At 50.7% G+C, this 20,111-nt stretch overlaps 1 protein-coding gene across 1 annotated transcript in view; it reads left to right on the top strand.

Annotated features, from left to right (window-relative positions):
* The first annotated feature begins 5,006 nt into the window (after window positions 1-5,006).
* The window catches only part of TGM1 (transglutaminase 1), a 36,027-nt gene continuing 20,922 nt past the window's right edge, over window positions 5,007-20,111 (top strand). The window contains exons 1-3 of the mRNA XM_088142256.1: window positions 5,007-5,222; window positions 16,996-17,217; window positions 17,964-18,155. Of these exons, the coding sequence (XP_087998382.1) occupies window positions 17,001-17,217; window positions 17,964-18,155 (409 nt within the window). The 5' untranslated portion in view covers window positions 5,007-5,222; window positions 16,996-17,000. The remainder of the gene's footprint in view (window positions 5,223-16,995; window positions 17,218-17,963; window positions 18,156-20,111) is intronic.

Below are 20,111 nucleotides of genomic sequence, written 5' to 3'. Positions count from 1 at the left end.
AGCTCCTTTCTTACGTCAGCAGTCTACCCTGCTCCTCTTCACCCTCTTACCGAAAGCTCCTTGATTTCACGTGGAAACCCTTTACCGAATGACGCCACGGACCGCATTTCTCCTTTGTCAAAGCGGCTTTCGGAGAAGGCAGCTTTTGAAAGAGTGCCTGTTCTTCACCTGCTCCCTAACGCCGCCCTTCTGAAAGTTGAGCAATGAAACTCAGCTGGACCGCTAGACCAGTTCTCACACTGGTAGTCCGGGGTCCACGCCTCTGCTTCACAAGCCATGTTGCCAAATGGCCATTGCGCGGTCACCGGGGATGCTTCAATTTTCCCCAGGCGAGAGAGGTTAAAAAAAAAAAGGCAACTTTATTGGCTTTGATGATCCCTTTTGCCGGCTGCATGTAATCGATGCAAACAGGCAACCTGGGGAGGGTGGCCACCCTGCAATGAAAAAGGAGGAGGAGGTCATCATTCTGGAGGAGTAATCGCAATATTGAGAGAGGAACCCAACTGCACCCAGCCGGGTCCTGGGACACGTTGGTCAGGAGGAAGTGACAGTCCAGCAGCTCGGACATCACCGGCCAGTGGTGGTGTGGCTGTCGTTGATCAACATTTTACCGCAGCGATGAATCGGCAATGGGGGCAGGATCCGTTTGCCCAGTTCACTTTTAATTCAAGTAGATCCAAGCCTTGGTTTTCCCATTCCCCTGCTCTCCTGTGGGCAAACGTGGGCAGACTGGCACAGCTTTTTCCCTCTGGCGCCTCTTGGAGCACACCCAGAACGGCGCGGGGACTACAACTCCCATGATGCACAGCCGCCACCGTCCCGCCATTCCCTTGGGGGGAAGCAGATAACGTGGCTCAGAAGGAAGATCATGCCGATTGAAGACAGTTTTTGCAGGTTTGAGAGAATTCTCCCCCCCAAAAAAACCTGCCGAACCTGTTTGATCTACGATGCTGGTGAGAAAAGGGACGCTGCCTTAGATTAAATTCTGATCATCTCCCCCAAGAACAGAGAGGCTTTTTCCCCCCAGTCTCATAACATAACAAAACCAGATGCTGATAGGACTCACACCTTGTGCTAAGCTATGGTTTGTGTAACAAGCCATGATTGCTTGAATTCACACACCACAGGCCATACGATGCAGCTTCCCAACAACGGGTGTAGATCTCACTGCTGGCTAAGCCATACAAACCCAGGGATGCTGACGACCCTCTTTCACACCCTGCCATGCAGGCACGTGGTATATGTTCCACCATTGCCATATGGCCAGCTGACTCCAGTTCTCTCAAACCAGAGATGGAAATAAGTGGCAACTGTCTAGATTTTGTTTAAATGCAAGGAAAAACCTTCTGATGGTAAAATCTGCCTCACCGTGGAAGAGACTCCCCATGGAGGTTGTGGGCTTTTAAGAAGGGGCTGGACAGTTGCCTCGCCTGGATGCGTCCCCGCACCTTGCCGGGGTTGGACTAGATGACCCTTGGAACTCCCTCCCAGTTCTACAATTTGGTGATCCCAAACCAATATCTCTCTGTTCTATTTGCTTTCCCATCCCCGGTGAGGCCTTGCGTGCTTCCCAACTCACTCACTTTGCCAAGGGTTGGACTAGATGACCCTTGGGGGTCCCTTCCAGCTCTACAATCCTGCGATCCCAAATCAACATCTCTCCATCCTACTTGCTTTCCCATCCCTGGTGAGGCCTTGCGTGCTTCCCAACTGGCTCTCCCAGCCCTAGCCACTCTTCTGGTCCAGCCGGCTGAGTAATTCCCCAGCCAGCACAGGTTGGGTGAGGCACCCTGGGGCGTATGTCACAGCAGGTCCTTCCTTTCCCCTCCCACCCCCGCCCTGCCTTCTCCCATCTCACATGCCAAGCACATCATCCACCCTGCTCTCGCAAGAAGGTTGGCGAGGCCAACTGCAACCTTGGGAATTCTCCACCGCTCCAGAGCCCTGGACACACGGATCGTCTTCCTCACGGCGTCGAGGTCCTTGCAAATCTGGGGTTTTTAAGAAGGGCCGGGGGGCAGATCTGCAACCCCAGCAGAAGGATCTGGACCAATAGGCGCTGAAGTTGCTACCACTTCTCAGAGGAGTTGCACCTGTTGGTCTTCAGCCTGCCATGCACCTTTCCGAGCACAGCAGCTGTGCCAGGAAAAGAAGGCGTGGTGGTGTTTTGAAGCAAGAGGACATGTGTTTGTCACCCAGATCAGGGTGTCTCCTGGGCATTAAAGGGGCTTGCTTTTAACCAGGGCTTAATCTGAGACATTTTGGCTGCAGTGCTCGTGTTCAGCCGCAGGACAAAGTTATGGTGCTTCTGAGCAAGTGCAGAGTAATTTTGCTCACAAGGAGGTTGGCTGTTTCCCATGATACACATGGACATGTGCCTATGTGGCACTTTCTAGCATTTGTTTGCACACATGCACCTGGGCAAAACACACATCTACAACCATCACTCATGCACAACCAGCCACAATACCTTTGTGTAGGCTGCACAATTATTTTCTCCCCAATATGTTTCTCAGAGCTCAAAACCTGTATTGTAACAGAGCTCCTTAAATACAGTGGGCTGTGCTAAACAAGAGTGCTTCTGAGTGTGAGTACAAAGTGTGCTGTCTTTTGCACTAGGCATTAACAGCCATGCCCCACCTCTGGTGGGGTGGGGAGGACGCAGCTCCCAGGAGGTAGCATAAAAGCCCGCAGCATATCTTCACTCACACCAGTGTTTCTCAACCTGAGCAATTTTAAGATGTGTGGACTTGAATTCCCAGAATTCCTAGCCAGCAACTCCCAGAATTCTGAGAGTTGAAGTCTACGCATCTTGGAGCATGCTGGCTGGGGAATTCTGGGAGTTGAAGTCCATGCATCTTACACTTGTTAATTTGAGAAACGTGACTTACACCATACAAGCATTTGATACATTTAAAAGTGCAGAAGGCTTGGGAAAATAGAACATCTGACTGCATCTGAGATTAAAAATATTGCAGGAGGGGCAAAAAAGAGAACCTGGAGCCTGTCTCCTTTTTTTTCCTCCCTTCTTCCCCCCCACCTTGTCTTTTTGAGCTATTTGGTAGGCAAAAATTCATCAGCAGGTCATAGTGGATAAACCTGATGGAAGTCAAATCACATTTGCTGCAGCCGCTGCACTGCCAGAAAGCCACCTCCTGCTGGTTGAGTTTGCTGACGGATGCAAAATGGGTACCAAAAAAAGTAAAGGTTTCTAGAAACGCGCACTTAAGGAAAGCTGCACCAGTGGAGTGTCTGCCTGCTGTGCCACTCCTAAAGGAACCGGCTGTCTCACAGGCAGAAATAAAAGTAGCAAGGTGTCACTCAGGGCAGGCTTCTTCATGGGAGGGGGGCAGGGAGTGTCAGTTCTGGAATGCCAAGAAGTCATTTATTTCTCCATCCCTTCTCCCTGATAAGCCCGCTTTGACATGGATATCATCTGAATGCGTGCCAGCCCTTCTAATCACAACCCTTCCCAAGCCCACTCTGAGATGTAAAGTATGTAAACTAGAGCAAAATGTTTGCTCTGGTAACTGGGCTGTCAACCCGCCCGGAACTCCAGCCCAGAACTTTGGGGAAACCGAAAGAAAAAGAGTGCCCAGAACTTCAGGGTCTCTTCAGGCCCTTCCTTCTTCTCGCCATCAGTGCAGAGTTTCTAGGAAGTGACCTCAACAAACTCCTGGCCTAGGTCCTAAGGACAAGACCTTTTCTCAGAAAAGAAAAAATCCCCAGCTGGTGACTCAGGGTGGGCCAAGATAGCTTCGTGCGTGCCTGACTCCCCCTTGGCCAGGGCGCAAGCCTTTACCAGGAAGGGTGGCACAGACAGTCCATTCCCAACACGGTCCTCTTAGCAGTGGGGCTTCCTTCCTCCCCTCCTTGCCCTGCCCTGCCCTCCAATGGGACAGTGCCCAGAATGGCCAGTGCCAAGCCAGTGGGGCATTTGGGGGCATGGCAGTACCCCCAAATCTGGAAGTGGCCAAGCTGAGAGTGTCCCCTTGGAAAATGTATGCAGCCCCTCCAAAATCAGGGCAGGGGGGTTGAATTACTGCGGGGGAGGGAGGGGCTGGATTACCCCTCCCATCTGCTGCGGGCTGGGAATGGGAGTTGTAGTCCAATGCGCGGGGAAAGAAAGTTGATTTCTGCCCTGGCAGACAGAAGCAGTGCCCCTTTTCTCAGAAGTAAAAAGTAGACCGTTTCTGTGAAAATATTGGCAACTTCTTGAGAAACTTCTTCTCATTGTGTTCTGGTCTGGGTAGGATTCCCCTGCTAGTCGCAGTTCTTTCTTGACATAAGGCAAGAGAAGAAAGCCCCGTTTGGATTTTCCCTTCCCTCCCTGGGGACACTTTCAATAAAAGTGTGGAAGTTGCTGTCCCAAGTGGTGCTTCCCGCCCTGGCACCTCTCAAAGGGGTCTTTCCAGCTGGAGGAAGAGACCTATGTCTGGCCATTATTAGTCCTCCGCCTGAAGGGAGCCTCCACATTCAGAGGCAGTCTACCCCCTATTCTGAGGTCCTAGAAGAGCCTCAGCTGGAGAGGAATCCGATCTTGCAGGACTTTTTGGGAAGCCACAGAGGGGCTCAGAGGGTCCGATTCAGCCAGGAAAGGTTTGAAATGTTTATCTTTCACGCACAAACCACCCTGGGCACAAGGATTGGACCCGAGGGCTATCCCAGTCTGTATCACAGATTGTTGGGGAGGGGTGATTATTTTTCTTAATTAAGACCCCTCCCACAGATAGAAAGATCACGGGGGAGTCAAAAATACCAGTCATTTGTCCAAGGGAAGCTTGACCCATTCGCCCATGCCCTCTCTCCTACTTTCCTTCCCTCCCCTTTCTTTCGAAGGGGCCAGTGAGTTCGTCCCCTGCTGACCCTCTGACTCAGCTCCCCAGACGCTCCCCCCTTCACCCCACGCCTGGGGAGTCCGTCCCCAGCTGCCTCCGTCCTCCCCTCCCCGGATGCTTCTCATATTTGTGACACCACCAAACTCCACCCCACACTTTGACAGGACTTGCACATCCCTCCTCTGCTCCAGAGAGCTCCCGGGGGGCAAACAAGCCAGATCGGAGCTGAGCCGCCGAGTGCCAGGTAGCTACAGACTGGCATCAGGTGGGCACGAAGAGGCCTGGGCAGCTGCAAAGGTCCCGGAGGTCTAGGGAAGGTGAACTCGGAGGAGGCGTCCTAAGCAGGGAGCTGGGAGACCGAAGGCGGCGGCGGCAGTGCCAGAGGTACGAAGGGAGCATCCGTGCCAGGGATGGGGGAGGCGGCAGGAGCCAAGCTCTTGAGAGAGCGGGCAGGCAGGCAGGCAGGCAGGCAGGCAGGGACGCCTGGACCAGGGAGGGGAGTTTTGGCAGGTAGGAAGACCGAGGTGTCCGCAGCTGTGCGCACAGGCACCCGGAGGCGCATAGAGCCAGTGATGGGTGCTGGGCGGGGTGGGGAGGAAAAAGGAACTTTAGAAGGAGCTGCTGAGAAGTTTGGGGGTGGAAAGAAGACCCACCTCCCAGGGGACCAGAGGGAATAGGCTGAAGGTAGCAGAGAAGGGGAGGGGGGGAACAGGGGGCGCGAATCAAGGGCAGAGATGGGGAGGGACAGAGAAGGCAGCCAAAGCCGGCTTGGAGGCTACAGAGAATGGCGGTGGACCAGGGGACTCTGGATGACCCGGCAGAGGGGAAATTTGGGGGCAGGGAGTTGGGGCAGTAGAAGGGATTTAGGGGTGCCGAGGCCTTGTCGGGAGAAGGAAGAGATTTGGGGGCCGCTGGGGCGTCCGGAGGAGCCGATTGGCGGTGAAATTGGATGTGGGGCCAGAAACCAAAAAGGGGGTCTTTTGATTCCCGGGGGAGCAGCAGTGGGGCACGGAGGGGAGACAGAAAATTGGGAAGGAAGCGGCTGTTGTAAGAAATGCGCGTCGTCCGGCGGGACTCCGGAGCGTGGGAGTCCCTCTCTGCGGAACGGCGCACGGGAAGGGAGGGCAGGACTACAGCGCCCATCCTCGGGAAGATGGGAATGGTAGTGCGGCGCCCCTGGACCGTCGGGGAGGCGGGCGAGTCCGGAGGCTTGGAGGACGACCCGGGAGTTCGGGGCTGGGCCGGCTCCCGGCGGGCACTAAGGCGGGCAGGAGCCGGGCCAACAGACGGCGTTGCCGGAAGGGCCAGCGCCTCTCGAGCCCTGCGTTGTGAGTCCTTGCCGCCTCACAACGACCCTGCAAGGCAGGCCGGGCTCCACGAGCTGAGCTGGGACTAGAAAGCACAGCGCGGGCGCGGCTTTGGCGAGACGCGTGGACCTGACCCTACAGGGGGCAAACCCGTGGGCTTTCTAGCTTCGCGCAGGTTGGCAGAGCGTTCGTGACCTGGTTAAGCTGGGTTGTGGGAACCCAGAGCGGGCGCCTGTTGCGAAGTTCTGGGCGAAGGAAATGCGTTTGCAGATCGGGGATCTCTTGGGTGCCGTCTTGGGTGTCGTTTCATAAAAGCAGGTCAAGGCGAGATGGAAAGCCGGAGGGGGCTTCCTCGCTTGCGCACGACCCCTGAAACTTCTTGGCTGAGCTAACCCGTTTTCCGTTTTGAACAACACGGGAATGCCTAAATTAAGCGAAGAGGCTAGACGCGTGGCAGCCCAGACTGCAGAAACAGTCTGGTTAAAATTGTGTGAATATTGTAGGAGGAAAGGTGCGTTGGTCTATGGCAGTGTTTCTCAACCTTGGCAACTTTAAGATAGGTGGACTTCAACTCCCAGCTGGCTGGGGAATTCTGGGAGTTGAAGTCCACCTATCTTAAAGTTGCCAAGGTTGAGAAACTCTGGTCTATGGTATCAAAAAACCTGGAATCTTGAGACCCCTTTTCTGATGAAGCTTGCAGGAAAGCTTCTGACTTTTGATAACACTGGTTGGTCGGAAAAGGGGCTCCCAGACTCCTGAAGTTGGGTGAAGGAAGCTGCAAGATTTTTACCTTAATCTGACTAAGCGTGTTCTGCAAAGCAGAGTCAGAGAATTCACCATTCTGAGATTTAGAGGGCCAACCGAAGACTATTGCCCGCGCGCACACCCCGTCCCCCTCCTTATTACAGAGTGCAGAACATGAATTAAAGTTATTGGAAGAGCAATTCTGGTTGAAAGTTGGAGGAAATACGAGCCACGGGATAGCAAGACACATGGAGAGCTGGTCGTCTTCAGGCCACATCCGTCTGTGGCAGAGGCTTTAATTTGAATTTGGGTGGGACTGGATGACCTCAATGCCCCCTATGAGGTCCATATCCTTCTGGTGACTTGTAGGGATCCTGCAGGATCTTCTTGTTCAGACCAGGACCAGGGATGACCTCAGAGCACCAAAGGATCTTCCATGCTCTGACCGGTGATAATGAGGCTTTCAAGAGTGACTTGGGTTTGAGATCAGTTGGCACTGAAGAAAAATTATGTCTTTGCGAAATTGTTGCGAAATTGTTGCGAAATTGTTGCAAAATTGTTTGCAAAACGTGCAAGTTGTTGCACAGAGACGGGATGGCTTCCTTTCTCTTTCCTCCTTTGTTTCTCTTTGAACTCCTCTGCACCAAAATGTTTGCCTTTTGAGTTTAAAGAGAAGAGCTGATTTTTAGTTGGCTGAGGATCTTTTACAAATTGGATCTGCAAAGCTGGATGGTTCAGTAGAGTTTGCCCTTTGGTGACACTGCAGATGACCCTGGTTGGATCCTAATGCAGGTAGTCCCCACTTAGCAACTGCCTTGTTTAGTGACCATTCACAGTTAGGTTGGTGATGAAAAAGTAACTTTATGACCAATCCTCGCATTTATGACCTTTGCAGGCCTGTAAAGCAAGGGAAAGCTGAAGGAAGATCATAAACACAGTTGCGGTTTCACTTAGCAACCACTTCACTTAACAACCAAGTTGCTGGTCCCATTTGTGGTCACTAAATGAGGACAACCTGTAAAACAGACAGTTTTTATTCATGGCCAAGAATGTCTGAACCAATTACTCCCAATTGTTGTTTGGGATTGAAGGGGAGAGGTGTCAGTTTAGGGGTCCAGAGAAGAGAATGAGAAAGAGGGAGGCAACCCTTGTAGCATGTGTGTGTGTGTGTGTGTGTGTGTGTGTTTGTGGCACGCGCATGCAGGCTTGAAGAGTTCTAAATTGATTTTTCACTTTGCCATTCAGTTCATGGTCAGACCTGGATGGAAGGATCTGCTAAGCTTGCTGTAGGTCAGTGTTTTTGTCTAGGACATCTGCTTCCAGAAGTAACATTGCAAAAAGAAATGTATTTTGCCCACGCTCAGAGGAAGTATTCCCTTCTTTCTTGCAACGGCCTGTATTCCAGAACAGAGTCCCGGAAATAAAATAATTCTTGCATAGGAAAGTAGGAAGTGGTCAGAGAGAACTGAGAAGATAGCTTGGTATTCCCAGATTTTTTTCCCTTTCTTACATGTGCACAGATCATATCCTCCCACTGTGCTAAAAATCTTGGCTTGCTTAACCATGGTTTATTGAGTAATCCACAATTGGTAGTGTACTCATCAGGCAAAGCCACCAACCCTGGTTCGCAAGCCACAATTTATTTATTTATTTAATTATTAAATTAAATTAAATTAAATTAAATTTTAATTTAATTTAATTTAATTTAATTTAATTATTTAATTTTTATTTATTTCATCTATAGAGCCACCCATATCCCATATATGGCTGGGTTCAAACACATACTGAGCCAGCAGATGATTTTGTACAGCTCAGCGCATGTGGGAAGCCTGACATCACCCAGAAAAAGTGCTTCCCATCACAAAGGCCAGCTTCCTGTGCAAAATACACCGAAAGGATAAAAATTACCATCTGAATAAACAGACCAGTTTGAGACCTAGAGCGGCGCGTTTCCTCTTCTCGGAGAAAGGGGGTCCCTCTGACCTAGCCTCGATCAGATCGATAACTGCAAACGGTGTAGACTGCTCCTGATCACGGTGCCGGCCACTCCGTGGGGCCTTCCTTGGAGACTCCATTCCAACACCTCCAAAACCAATCAGCAGATTGTCATTGCCCCCATTAAGTTATTTTTAGGTTCATCCCCACACACAAACCCCACTCCAGCGACGCTGTAATTCAGCAAGCACCTTTATTGCTGATTTTTCGCTGCGCGCAGACGGTGCAGCTTGTCTTTCCCCACAAATCCACCCTGGGAAACCGGTTTGCTGTTGAATGCGCTTCTCAAGCAAGTCTCCTGCGCTGAAGTTCAAGACAGGCAGCTTTTCCCTCCCACCTGGAAAAGGCGTCCCCTGTTGGATTCCTGCCTGCTCTACCCCTGTGAGAAGTCTTGCAAGGAGGTGGAGAAAGTGGAAATGGGGACAGAAGTCTGAGAATTCCTGCCCTCTGCTTGTCCTGCTAGAGGCTTCGTTATGCTAATGCCGTCTTTCTCAACCTCTGCAACTTCAGGTGGACTTCAACTCCCAGAATCCCCATGCTGACTAGGGAATGCTGGGAGTTGAAATCCACACTTCTTCAGGTTGCTGGGGTTGAGAAACCCTGTGAATGGCTCAACCAGAAACTCTCTCCCATCTGCACCGGCCAGACCAACTGGCAGGCTTGCCACGCACCTGAGCCTGTCCCCATTGGTAGTGGCAAGGGCCTGGGTGGGGCAGAATGGCGGATGAGTAACTTTCCGGTGCTGGGTGATTCCCAAACATTCCTTCTTCCCCCCCAGGCAAGATTTCAGCTTTGTGTCTCAGCTCATTTCGGCACTCCAGCGGCCCTGAAGATTTCCATCCATTCAGCCAATTGCTTTGAGTGGGTTCCGAAGGCCGTGGGGCCTCTGAGGACGTGCAGAGTGAACCCCCGAGCAAGGAGGGGCTCGAGTCTTGCTAGAAATGGGAGAGAGATTCTCAGGATCTAGTTTTGTTTTCTTGCCCCCCCCCCATTTTCCCCAGCCCTTAGAAACCTGATTAATATCTGTGCAAGGGTTAGGCATGAGGCAGGAAAAAGAGAATATAAATATTGGGCAAAAATCTTTAATGCAAAATGATTGACTTAATTTTGCCCTCCCAGAGGTTTCGACATCAGTCTAAAAGACTTACAACCGCTAAGGTTGGATGAAACCAGGCCCTGAACTTCTTGGACTGTAGTTCCCCTAGTCTTCCTGGTAGACCTTGAAGGCTGGGGATGATGGAATTGCAGTACCACACCTTTAGAGAGCACCTGGCTAAAACAGGCTCCCTTTCTTCACTGGCTTGGTTCAGGCCACATGCAAAATCTGTGTGTTTGTATAAGCAGAAAGGCGTGTATGTAATAACAAAATAACATTAAATCAATACGGTGGTTTCTCTGGTTTTGACTTAGCATGCGGCTTGAACCCTGTCATTAGGGTTTGCTAACTGCAGCTTCTGGAGACCTACACAGTTGTGGAAAGCCAGCCAACTGTGGCTTCTTTAATGATGCTTGTTTAAAGAAACCCCAAGGTAGCGTTTTAGGGGGAACCAGGTCCCCGTGTGCAGGATGGACTCCCGTATTTCGAGCCTGAGAAATTCTTGCACGGCGCTACTAATACGTTTCAGCTTTTAACTGCATTTCACTAAGCCGGCACCGAAACTCCACGGGTTGGAAAGCCGAGCCACGGTGCAGAGTCCTGGGTGGTCCCGCTTCCGAAAACTCACCTTCTGTTGCTTAAATAAAGTTTGCATGCACAAGGAAACCAAGGGAGCGTTGAATCCAGGCATTACACATTTTGCCTGGGGAACTCACTGCCACTGGAGGTGGCAACGATCGTGGGCCTTCATGGCGATTCAGCAAGTTTGCAAGGGAGGAGGACTTTGAGCAACCTGGGGCCCCCTCAAGTCCCTTTCCTGGAGCCCTCAGGATCCCCCCCTGGCCGTGAGGGTCGGAAACGGATGTCAGGGCAAGAAAGCGATTGATTGTCGGGCAAAAGGAATCCCGTGGGGGAAATAAAAATCCAGTTTATCCTGCAGTGTATGGTCAAGAGACCACCAGGTTGCTTTAGAGGAAGAAAATGAGATATGTGGGAGGATGAAGTAGACCAGTGTTTCTCAACCGTATCGACTTTAAGACGTGTGGACTTCAACTCCCAGAATTCCCCAGCCAGCCATTGGCAGGTATTAAAATGAGGACCCCAAGTTGTCAAATAGCACCATCCCTGCTAAAGTGGGACACTCAGATCTGAGTTCTTGGAAAGAGCCACGAAAGCTCACGGTGGTGCTCTGTAAACCAATAAGCCCTCTTCAGCAGGAAACCCCAAAGTTTGCAACAAAAAAATCTAAAATTCAGGGGAAATCCTTCAATGCAGCCCTAAGAGGACAAAGTTTAGAGAAAAATAGGAAGGGAAAAGGGAGGCGGGGGGGCCATTTGTAGTCTAGGCTCTTGCTTGGCCCTAAACCATAATCTATTGCAGTGTCTTTGTTTGAGGCTTAGTACCTTGTAGCTCTGGGGGGCATCAGCCACAATTTGTGGTTTCGGGTGCTCTGTGAGCCCCACCAATTGAACCTCATTCCACCAACTAAGATTGAGCAGAAGTGCCATCTGCAACCCCGGGCAGTTTGCTGGCAAACTGTGCGTATAAGCCAGAATTTATAGGGACCCCCCACCAGTCATTGCATAATATGTCTGGGCTGGCCTGGCATCTCTTCCGCTGTTTCTTTCCAGTCTTGTCCTCCTGGCTTTGACCCAGATGTTCTGCAGGCTTCCCAAGCTGGATCCAGTCCCCCCGGCAATTGCCCACTTACAACACAGCCATGGTTGTTCCAAACATCTGACGGGCAGGGTTTGGGGGAAAGCGGCTGCCAATGAACTGGGAGCTTGCCCATCCCCAAATGTTCTCCAGCATCTGTGGAAGGTCGCTCGGGTGTCCATCTAAAGTTTCTCAACCTTGGCCACTTGAAGATGGGTGGACTTCAACTCCCAGAATTCCCCAGCCAGCATGGCTGGCTGGGGAATTCTGGGAGTTGAAGTCCACCCATCTTCAAGTGGCCAAGGTTGAGAAACGTTGGTCTAGCAGAAACAGCACCTTTCCTGCACTTGGGCCTTAATTCCAGCTGTTTTCCCATCTGTGCTATCTAGTTGACTCCAGTTCCTGGTATTCGTATCCATTGTTACACTGGCGGGCCTTTTCAAAGGGTGATTGCTTGGCACTGGGAAATTGGGAGCGTTGGAAGTTTGGAAAAAAGGAATAAAATCCACGTTCAGTAGGCAGGGGTGGAAGGAATAGCCACCGTCTTTCCTTTTTGCACATAAAGAAAAGAGCTTTACCAAAAATGGAATTATTACGGTACAGTCTTTCCCGTTGCACTTCAAGGCACAAACCCCAGTAGAGACTGCACCAGCGACTGCGAGATCGGACAGATCATTGCAATATTTGGCATCCAGTGACTAGAAAATTCATATGAAATGCCTTCTTAATGGTTGGTCAGAATTTCTGCCAGATCCAAGGCCTCGGGGAGCTGTGTAACTTTGTGCTGTGCGAAAAACACTCAGTACATGCTCCGTGGCCACCGCCTCCCTATCCCTGGTTCACGTGTCCCAGGGAAAGGAAGTTTTTAATAAAAATTAGGAGGAGGGAGTTTCTCCGTGAAAGTACAAAATGTATTTCCTTTGCCACAAGAACTCAATTCCAGAACAGCTTTGGAATTTGGGTAGAACAAAGGAGAAGAGAGTGAACTCGGATGAATTATGAATCAAATATAAACATGGTCACCTTTCTGGTCAGCAATCCAAATATATATTGTATTTGACTTCAATGCAGCCACATGCAGTAATGATTTTTGCCGTGAAAAGGCTGCAATTAGTGACGGGCACAAGAATAATTACGTTTCTTGCACCCACGCCAAGCCCTCAAGAAGCGACATATCCCCACTCTGGACACGGTTCTGATTTGTGTCCTCACACGCAAACACCCAGACATACACAATCTGCTTTATTTATCACTTCTTTCACCCGCCACCCTTCCTGCAGGCTAGCTGTCACATGTCCCATTCCTTCCATGTTTTGACAGCCAAGATAAACTTGTCCGAAAGTTTTTTTGTGAAGCTCCACAACGTAGCGCATTCGCTACAGGCGTGAAGCAGCAGGTCAGGGAGAAAGGGGGTCCTATGCTGGCCCTTTTGCTCCCTTCCCAATTAGATTTCTACTTGCAGGGAATCTGAATTTGCTTCCAACAACAGAGAGGATTCAAAAGTCAGAAGGGGAAGATTCTGTACATTTTCTATAGAAACCTGATTTTCCTTTTAGCCGAGCATTAAACTGTATTTGCGTTTCGTGAATGGTAAAGACTTAGACGGTTTCTAGCCCACCAGCTTGCCACGTTGCCCAAATCCAAAAAATGCAGAGATAAAAAGGGCACGCGAACGTTGCTAATCCTGGTCCAATTTCCACCCCAGACTTGAGAGCAAAAAGACACCATCTGCCAGGGAAAACCAGAAGTGGCAAATCCATATTTTTTCCCCTAGCGTGAGACACTCCAAGCCAACTTTGCCCTGCTGTTTCACATCACACCAAGCCTTGGTTCGCTTATCTGTGGTTTGACAGACAACAGCAGTTGAGATAGTGTCTCTTTTGCGGTCTGCAAAATGACCGGGATGCAACGGGGTCTGTTCCAAAGCTGGGTAGGTTTCACTCAAAACAGAGAGGGCTGACTTGCTGTACAACTCAAGCCCTCTTCCTCCTGAACAATTACGATTCAAAGGTAGACTGCCTCTGAACCTGGAGTTTTCATATGACTATCCTACCCCCAGATTATGCCTAGATGGAGGATTGGTTGGTCAAGCCCCAAACTGATCATCTGAACCAGACAAAAAACCCTCAAAGGCTTCCAACAGGAGCATCTGACCCCAGATCCTGGGGTTATGGGGAAGGCCAGCCTGGAAGAGGGACCGAAACAATGGGGGGCCAAGCAGATGTTGGCTGAACCCCTGACCCATTTCTCTTCCACTTTATCCCAGTCTGGACATCTTTGGCAGGACCCACACTCCAAAACCTATTAGCAGCTTCCACCCCGTGAAAGTACGGCTTGTTCTCTTTCTCTCTTCTTCTTTCTTGTCTCAGCTATACGTTTCCTTCTCGCCTTTCCCCTGTTTGGTGTTCTCCACATCTGGGCCTAGCAGATGGCAAAAGAGCTGGGATGTGGGGAAGGTGGGAAATCCCCTTGGCTGTCTGACCCTCGCTGTCCTTTCCATGGCCCTCCAGCTGTGCTGAGTCAGAGGATAGAAAGGGGAAGGGAGGCAGAGCCTGCAAGAGGCCTTAAGGACTAGAAAGTTGGTTAGCTTGCATTGAAGGGAGGGACAGGGTTAAGGCTGGGTGATTTTTCCAAAGCAGAGTCCAGGGACGGTTGCAAAGGGTTTCACTTGATACATTGAATGGCCTTGCGGTTTCTTGCATTTGGGCTCAGCTGCCCCGTTGAACAAATGGTTGTAAATCCAGTTAGGAAGTGGTGTGTGAAGCAAATGGTGGTTTCTTCACAAGCAAAGTGTCTGCATGACGTGGGAACGCTGGCAAAATGTTCCCAGTGAGGATGGGATGTTATGAATCAGGATACCCCTGGAAGATTTACATCCCATGTTGATCAGCCTTTTCCCAGCCGGTGATGCCTTTCAACCCAACATCTGGATAAGCTAACCCGGGTCGATAGGAGTCATTCTCAGATTACGTCTAAAATTCTTGCGTTCTCCAGTAGAGGAAATTATATTTGCAGGAACTGGCGTCCTGCATCCTAGAGCAGGAATCGGCCTTGTTGTCTTCTGCTGTCCCTCAGCCTGGTCCACGGGGACAGGATGATGGAAGAGGTGGTCCAACATCCAGAGGCCATACCTTGCTCCTGGCAGAGAAGTAGAAACAAGCAGCTGACTAAATTTAGGGTGGACTCAGTGGACATACACCTTTAAAGAAGGGCTTGTCTTTCTCATAAAACTCACCTGGCCAACCTGCTGGAATACCAAACCGGGCTCTCCAAGACAGAAGCTCTTTGCAAGGATCCTCACAGCTGGTACAACAAAGGATATTAGTGGAGCCCGACCTCTACATCTGTGGTTTGTGATTTAGCATCGTCTATGAACTCAGCCCATTGTGGTTTATGGCACAAGCCCCTGGGGAGCAAACTATGGCTTAGTGTGATGCAGGAACCTGGCTAGCATGTCTATGATGGGGTTCAGGCAACTGGATGACTGGAGATGTTTGTTTGGCAAGGATGCAGAGGTCGTATCGATCCAGGCAATTGGGGCTTGTTCTACAAGCCATGGTTAAACAGGAGCTTAATGTCCAGGCTAACCAGGCCTAGGGGTGCCTTTGTCTCTATTCTTGTAAGGTAAACACCCAGCCTAGATTATCATATCGGTGGCTGCCAAGTCAGCCCTTCCCTGAATCTTGGAAGGACCTTGTAGAGGAATATGTCTGATAGTTGGATTTTAATTGATTAATTCATTTTAATTATTTATATGGAATTGTTTTTAATGGCTTGGGTTTGTGGTTTTAATTGCGAGCTGCCCAGAGTCACCCACTGGGAGAGATGGGAGGCATACAAATGTAATAAATAAATAAATATCAAGCTGACTTTGGGGAAGGTGTGAGCGAGGCACTAGGGGGGACTTGGGCAAGAGATTGCCTAGTCCCAAGATTGAAAGAGGCATGAGAAAGTAAGTCAAAACGTTCTCACCTGGATTTGGTTGGATATAAGAGGGGCTAAGGGAAGTTTTGGTAGGCTTCCAAAAGATTCTGTTATTTTACCCTACCACAGTAAAGTGGCATTCTTGCAATCCCTTCAGGGTCTGTTTTTCCACCTGGCCTACCTCCAAGGGCTGACCATCATGGGCATCCAAGTTAAATAATAGAGGAACCAGGGTACTGTGGGGCTTGGAAGAGCAGGAATGGGGTCTATCAAGTTGCCATTCTGCGATGTGCACCGAGGCATTTCCAGGAAGACCCTGCCATGTCTGTGTCTTGACCTGGCCCGCCTCGAAGGGCTGACGGGCCTCCATCTCAAACCCTCGAAAAGCCCCGCCGATCTTTTCCGACATCAAGCAGTCTATGAACCCGGTTCTTCAATGAGTTGGGACCAAAGCCAGCGCCTATGTACTTTGGCGTGTTAACAGAACAAGCTTTAGAATAGTGTTTGTCAACCCTTGGCAACTTGAAGATGGGTGGACGTCAACTTTCGACTGTCTTAGAGGAATGTTCAATTGCCCGGGGGGACGTGGGGCCTCCCGGTTGACGGGAGAGGAGGAAATCTGCCGCGGGGTTCTCATCCGTATTACTGTTTTGGCAAGAGTACAGAAGGGTGAGAGGCAGGGAGGCAACCCGCCGTGCCCAAAACCTGCTGAAAGGTTTTGCCCTTTTGCACTGCTACGGAAGGGGTGGCGGGGGAGAGCCTTGACTTTTGGAAGCCAGGTAAATTCAGGGCCTCCCCAGAGTGGATCCTAGACTTCCCAGCACGAGAAGGGGTATTATCTAGGGCAGTGTTTCTCAACCTTGACAACTCTAAGCCAGGTGGACTTCAACTCCCAGAATTCCCCAGCCAGCAAGGGGAATTCCACCCAGCTTAGCTGCTAAGGTTGAGAACCACTGATCGAGGGCCCGGCGGTGAGTTCTCCTGCCAGTTTTAAAACCTTTGACCATGTTTTCCTTTTAATAATCACTTTTTATCTCGTTTTAAGGATCGCTTCCCTCCGTTTGCTATTTTATTCCATCGTTGCACATCGCCCAGAGTCACTTTGCACGAGATGGGCGGCTGTATAAATGTGACATATTCATAAAATAAATAAATAAATAAATAAACCCAGCGAGGCACATTTTAGGGCGACTGCACGGCCAGGCGGTTCTACCCTGCCTGCGGGCGCCTGTGGGCGGCTCTTGCCCAGGCGCTACCAGCCTCTCTTTGGGGGCTCCGATGCCACCCTGGGATACCCGCCCTGCCCTCCTTATCTCCTCTCCAGCCTCGTCCTGCTGGTTTGCACTCAGGTGGCAATGGGAACCTCAACTCTAAAGCCAGCTGGCACTTCTGCTGCCTGGCCCCGAAAAACATTGCTCTTCTTTCTCCCCTGCAGACGCTATGCCGGTGCCGGATCCGCGAGGAGATGCAGGCCGGTGGGCCAACGTCAGCTACCGGGTGCGACAGCCTAATCCACCGGAGCCAGCATCCCGGAGGAAGAAACAAAGCTGGTTTCACAAATTCTGCCGATGCTGTTCGGGCCAGAGGGATGACAGCGACTGGGGACCTGCGCCTGGGGAGACCCCTGGAGCTCGGCGAACAGATCCCGTCGTCCGGGGTGAGCGATGGTCCCAAACTCAGAGGTCTTGGGGCAGGGCGGGGAGCCACTCCTTTGGGTGCAGAATCCCACCCCTTGCTGGAGTTCCAGGTTTTGGGAAGGCAAGGAAACTGGGATTATAAAGTCTGGCTTGGAGAAATCGAAATATCCCCCCCACCCCTCTGCCAATGAAATCCAATTGGAGCATCCCCTCTGGGCTACCCTTGGTAATTCTTGGCGGACAGGTGGGATAGAAATGCAAAAATTAATAAATAAAGGTACCCTTGTGCTTCCGATATTTTTCCAGGTGTTTCTCACCAGACTAGTGATGGTTTAGAGCAGTGTTTCTCAACCTTGTCAACTTTAAGATGGGTGGACTTCAACTCCCAGAATTCCCCAGCCAGCAAAGCTGGCTGGGGAATTCTGGGAGTTGAAGTCCACCCATCTTAAAGTTGCTGAGATTGAGAAACACTGGTTTAGAGCTTGAATGTTTGCACCCATCTTCACCTTCTTCTCTTTCTCCTTGGGTTGATGCTCCGTGGGGCAGACGGTTTCCTTGCACTTCCGCTGCTTATTTAGGGGGTCTGCAACTTCCTTCCCTGGTCTTTGCAACACTTTGAAATCCAGCAATCTGGATTAGGGACGGGCCCACTTGGTTGCTCCTGTTCCAAAGCGACTGTGCCCACAAGCGCCGTTTCCCAAAGGGGTCAAACCTGGAAAGTGGACCGCCCAGAGTGAGTGACTCTCCTTTCTTTTTCCCCGCGCAGAGGGCATGCTGGTCATCAAAAAAATCGACTTAATGAGCAGCCGTTCAGGCAGCAACCGCCGTGCCCATCACACCGATGAGTACGAATACAACAACCTCGTAATTCGCCGGGGGCAGCCCTTCGACATGAAGCTTCATTTCCAGCAGCCGTACGATTCCGACGAACACCGCGTCTGCCTCGAGTTCCTGATCGGTGAGTGTGCTGAGGAAGGAACGTTCGGCGCCTTCAGGCTTCTAGTCCTCATGGTTGCCCGGTTCATCTGGGAAATCTGGAAGGATCAAAACCAGATAAAATGCCAGCAGTGTTGGAGGCTGGCAATGTTTCAGTGGCCTGGAGCCATGCTTCAGGGTGCTGTTCGGAAGATGGCGGGGATCAGGTGGGACGGTACCATCATGCACGGCACACTTGTCTGTTTTGAGGATCATCTCTGATCCTGGGGAGGAAGACCGGGCCAGTTCTAAACTTAGGAATGGCAACCTTTTATTGACGGAGAGCTATACTTAACAACGTGGGATGGGGAAGACTTATAATGTTGGAGGTTTATAATGCAAAGGGGCCCACATGTTATGTACGTGTGTGGGACCTTCATGTTCCTCCAGAACAGTGTTTCTCAACCTCAGCAACTTTAAGATGGGTGGACTTCAACTCCCAGAATTCCCCAGCCAGCTTGGCTGGCTGGGGAATTCTGGGAGTTGAAGTCCACCCATCTTAAAGTTGCTGAGGTTGAGAAACATTGCTCTAAACTTTGGACTTTCCAATGGGACCAGCGATGCTGCATTTTTGGACAGGACCAGTTGAAAAACATGGATCCATTTCCAAGTCGGATCCCTTGCAGGTCAGCCTGATCTGTGCTGGGAACAGGGTCACTGCCTTCTGGGCTGAAGCATTTTGGCTTTCTGCAGAACAGGCACATTCTCTTTTTTCCTGGAGTTGTGGTGTGTGTTTGTGTGTCTCAAGCTTAACTTCTTTATTTTTAAAACTACGACAATCCTCGGATGCTCATTTGGGGGTATTTCCCCTCTCGACATAGTGGTGGAACGCTATCTCCCATTTTTGGCAGTTGTAGGGGGTCCTAGGGTGGGCCAGCAATGAGCTCTTGGATGAACATGAAAGGATAATGTTAAGTTCCTTGAACTGGACCCCACCACAAATTCAAAAGGCAGTGTGGTTAATGCAGTGTTGTCGTAATAAGATTATATCTTTTAGTTGCCATTCAGAGATCCATTTAGGGCTATTTTCAGCTCTTGGGAGTTTCCAGTTACCCAACAAAGAAATCAAGTGAATCGCATTCCACACTGCTTGTGGCTGCCCTGTTTCTTTCTGGTGAGAAGGGCAGACAGGAGGTCACCCGGTGCAGCTTTCTGCCCCAGTGGCTTTGCAGAAAAGGAGCACCTGCAGAGTTCCGCTTGGTGCAAAAAGCGAAAGAATGAAAACGGAAGGGAAACAGCGAGATTACGGGTCCCACCCTTTGCTGAAGACAGACAAAGCTGCATAGTTGGGAATCTTCCAGGAGGGCGAATGTTGTTTACTGGTGGAACTGGAATGCTCTATTTTTTTATTACCAACCTCTCTCTGCTCAAGTGGGCGAGGAATTTAGCTTGCTGCGTCCCTGCGGTGCCTTGCTAAATTTGCTCAAGAGAGGTTTGCAGATAGGGCAGGGCACACACCGCCTGCCTCCTTGGCATCCTCCCCAGCCAGTCTGGTCATTAGCTACAGCTTCCCCTCCCCATCTCCCACTTTGCATTTCCTCCCCACCACCCCAGCTCTTCAGGAGCCGTGCAGGGCCACCCTTTGATTATCTATCAAGGCTGGGCAAGGCTGTCATTTCCTGTCATTTCCTGGACCACCTCTGTTTCCCTCCGTGGTTGGGAGACAAGACAGCCCCTTCCTCAATGCCACCCAGAATCTCAGTTTATCCCCCTGGGAATGCCCGCAGCACACTTCGGCAGCGAGGAAAGGCAAGAGTCAAAAATAAACATGTTTTGAAGGAGGGGACAGCTTTGCAGGTCCAGGGTTTAAATTCCTACCTCCTCCTTCCAGGGCCAAGACAGAAAAGACCTCAGCCACAAATTTACTTGAAGTAGGCCACACAGGTTTCCTCTGATCTCTGACAGCCTCTTATTTTACTACCTACCTGCACAAGTGAAC

Source organism: Python bivittatus, unplaced genomic scaffold (assembly GCF_059951505.1).
Source record: "Python bivittatus isolate LINGU-HERP-01145 unplaced genomic scaffold, Pbiv_v1 ctg000370_np1212, whole genome shotgun sequence".
Classification (NCBI taxonomy): domain Eukaryota; kingdom Metazoa; phylum Chordata; class Lepidosauria; order Squamata; family Pythonidae; genus Python; species Python bivittatus.
The sequence above is the reverse complement of the archived record's forward strand: the minus strand, read 5'-3'. Positions and strand labels throughout refer to the sequence as shown.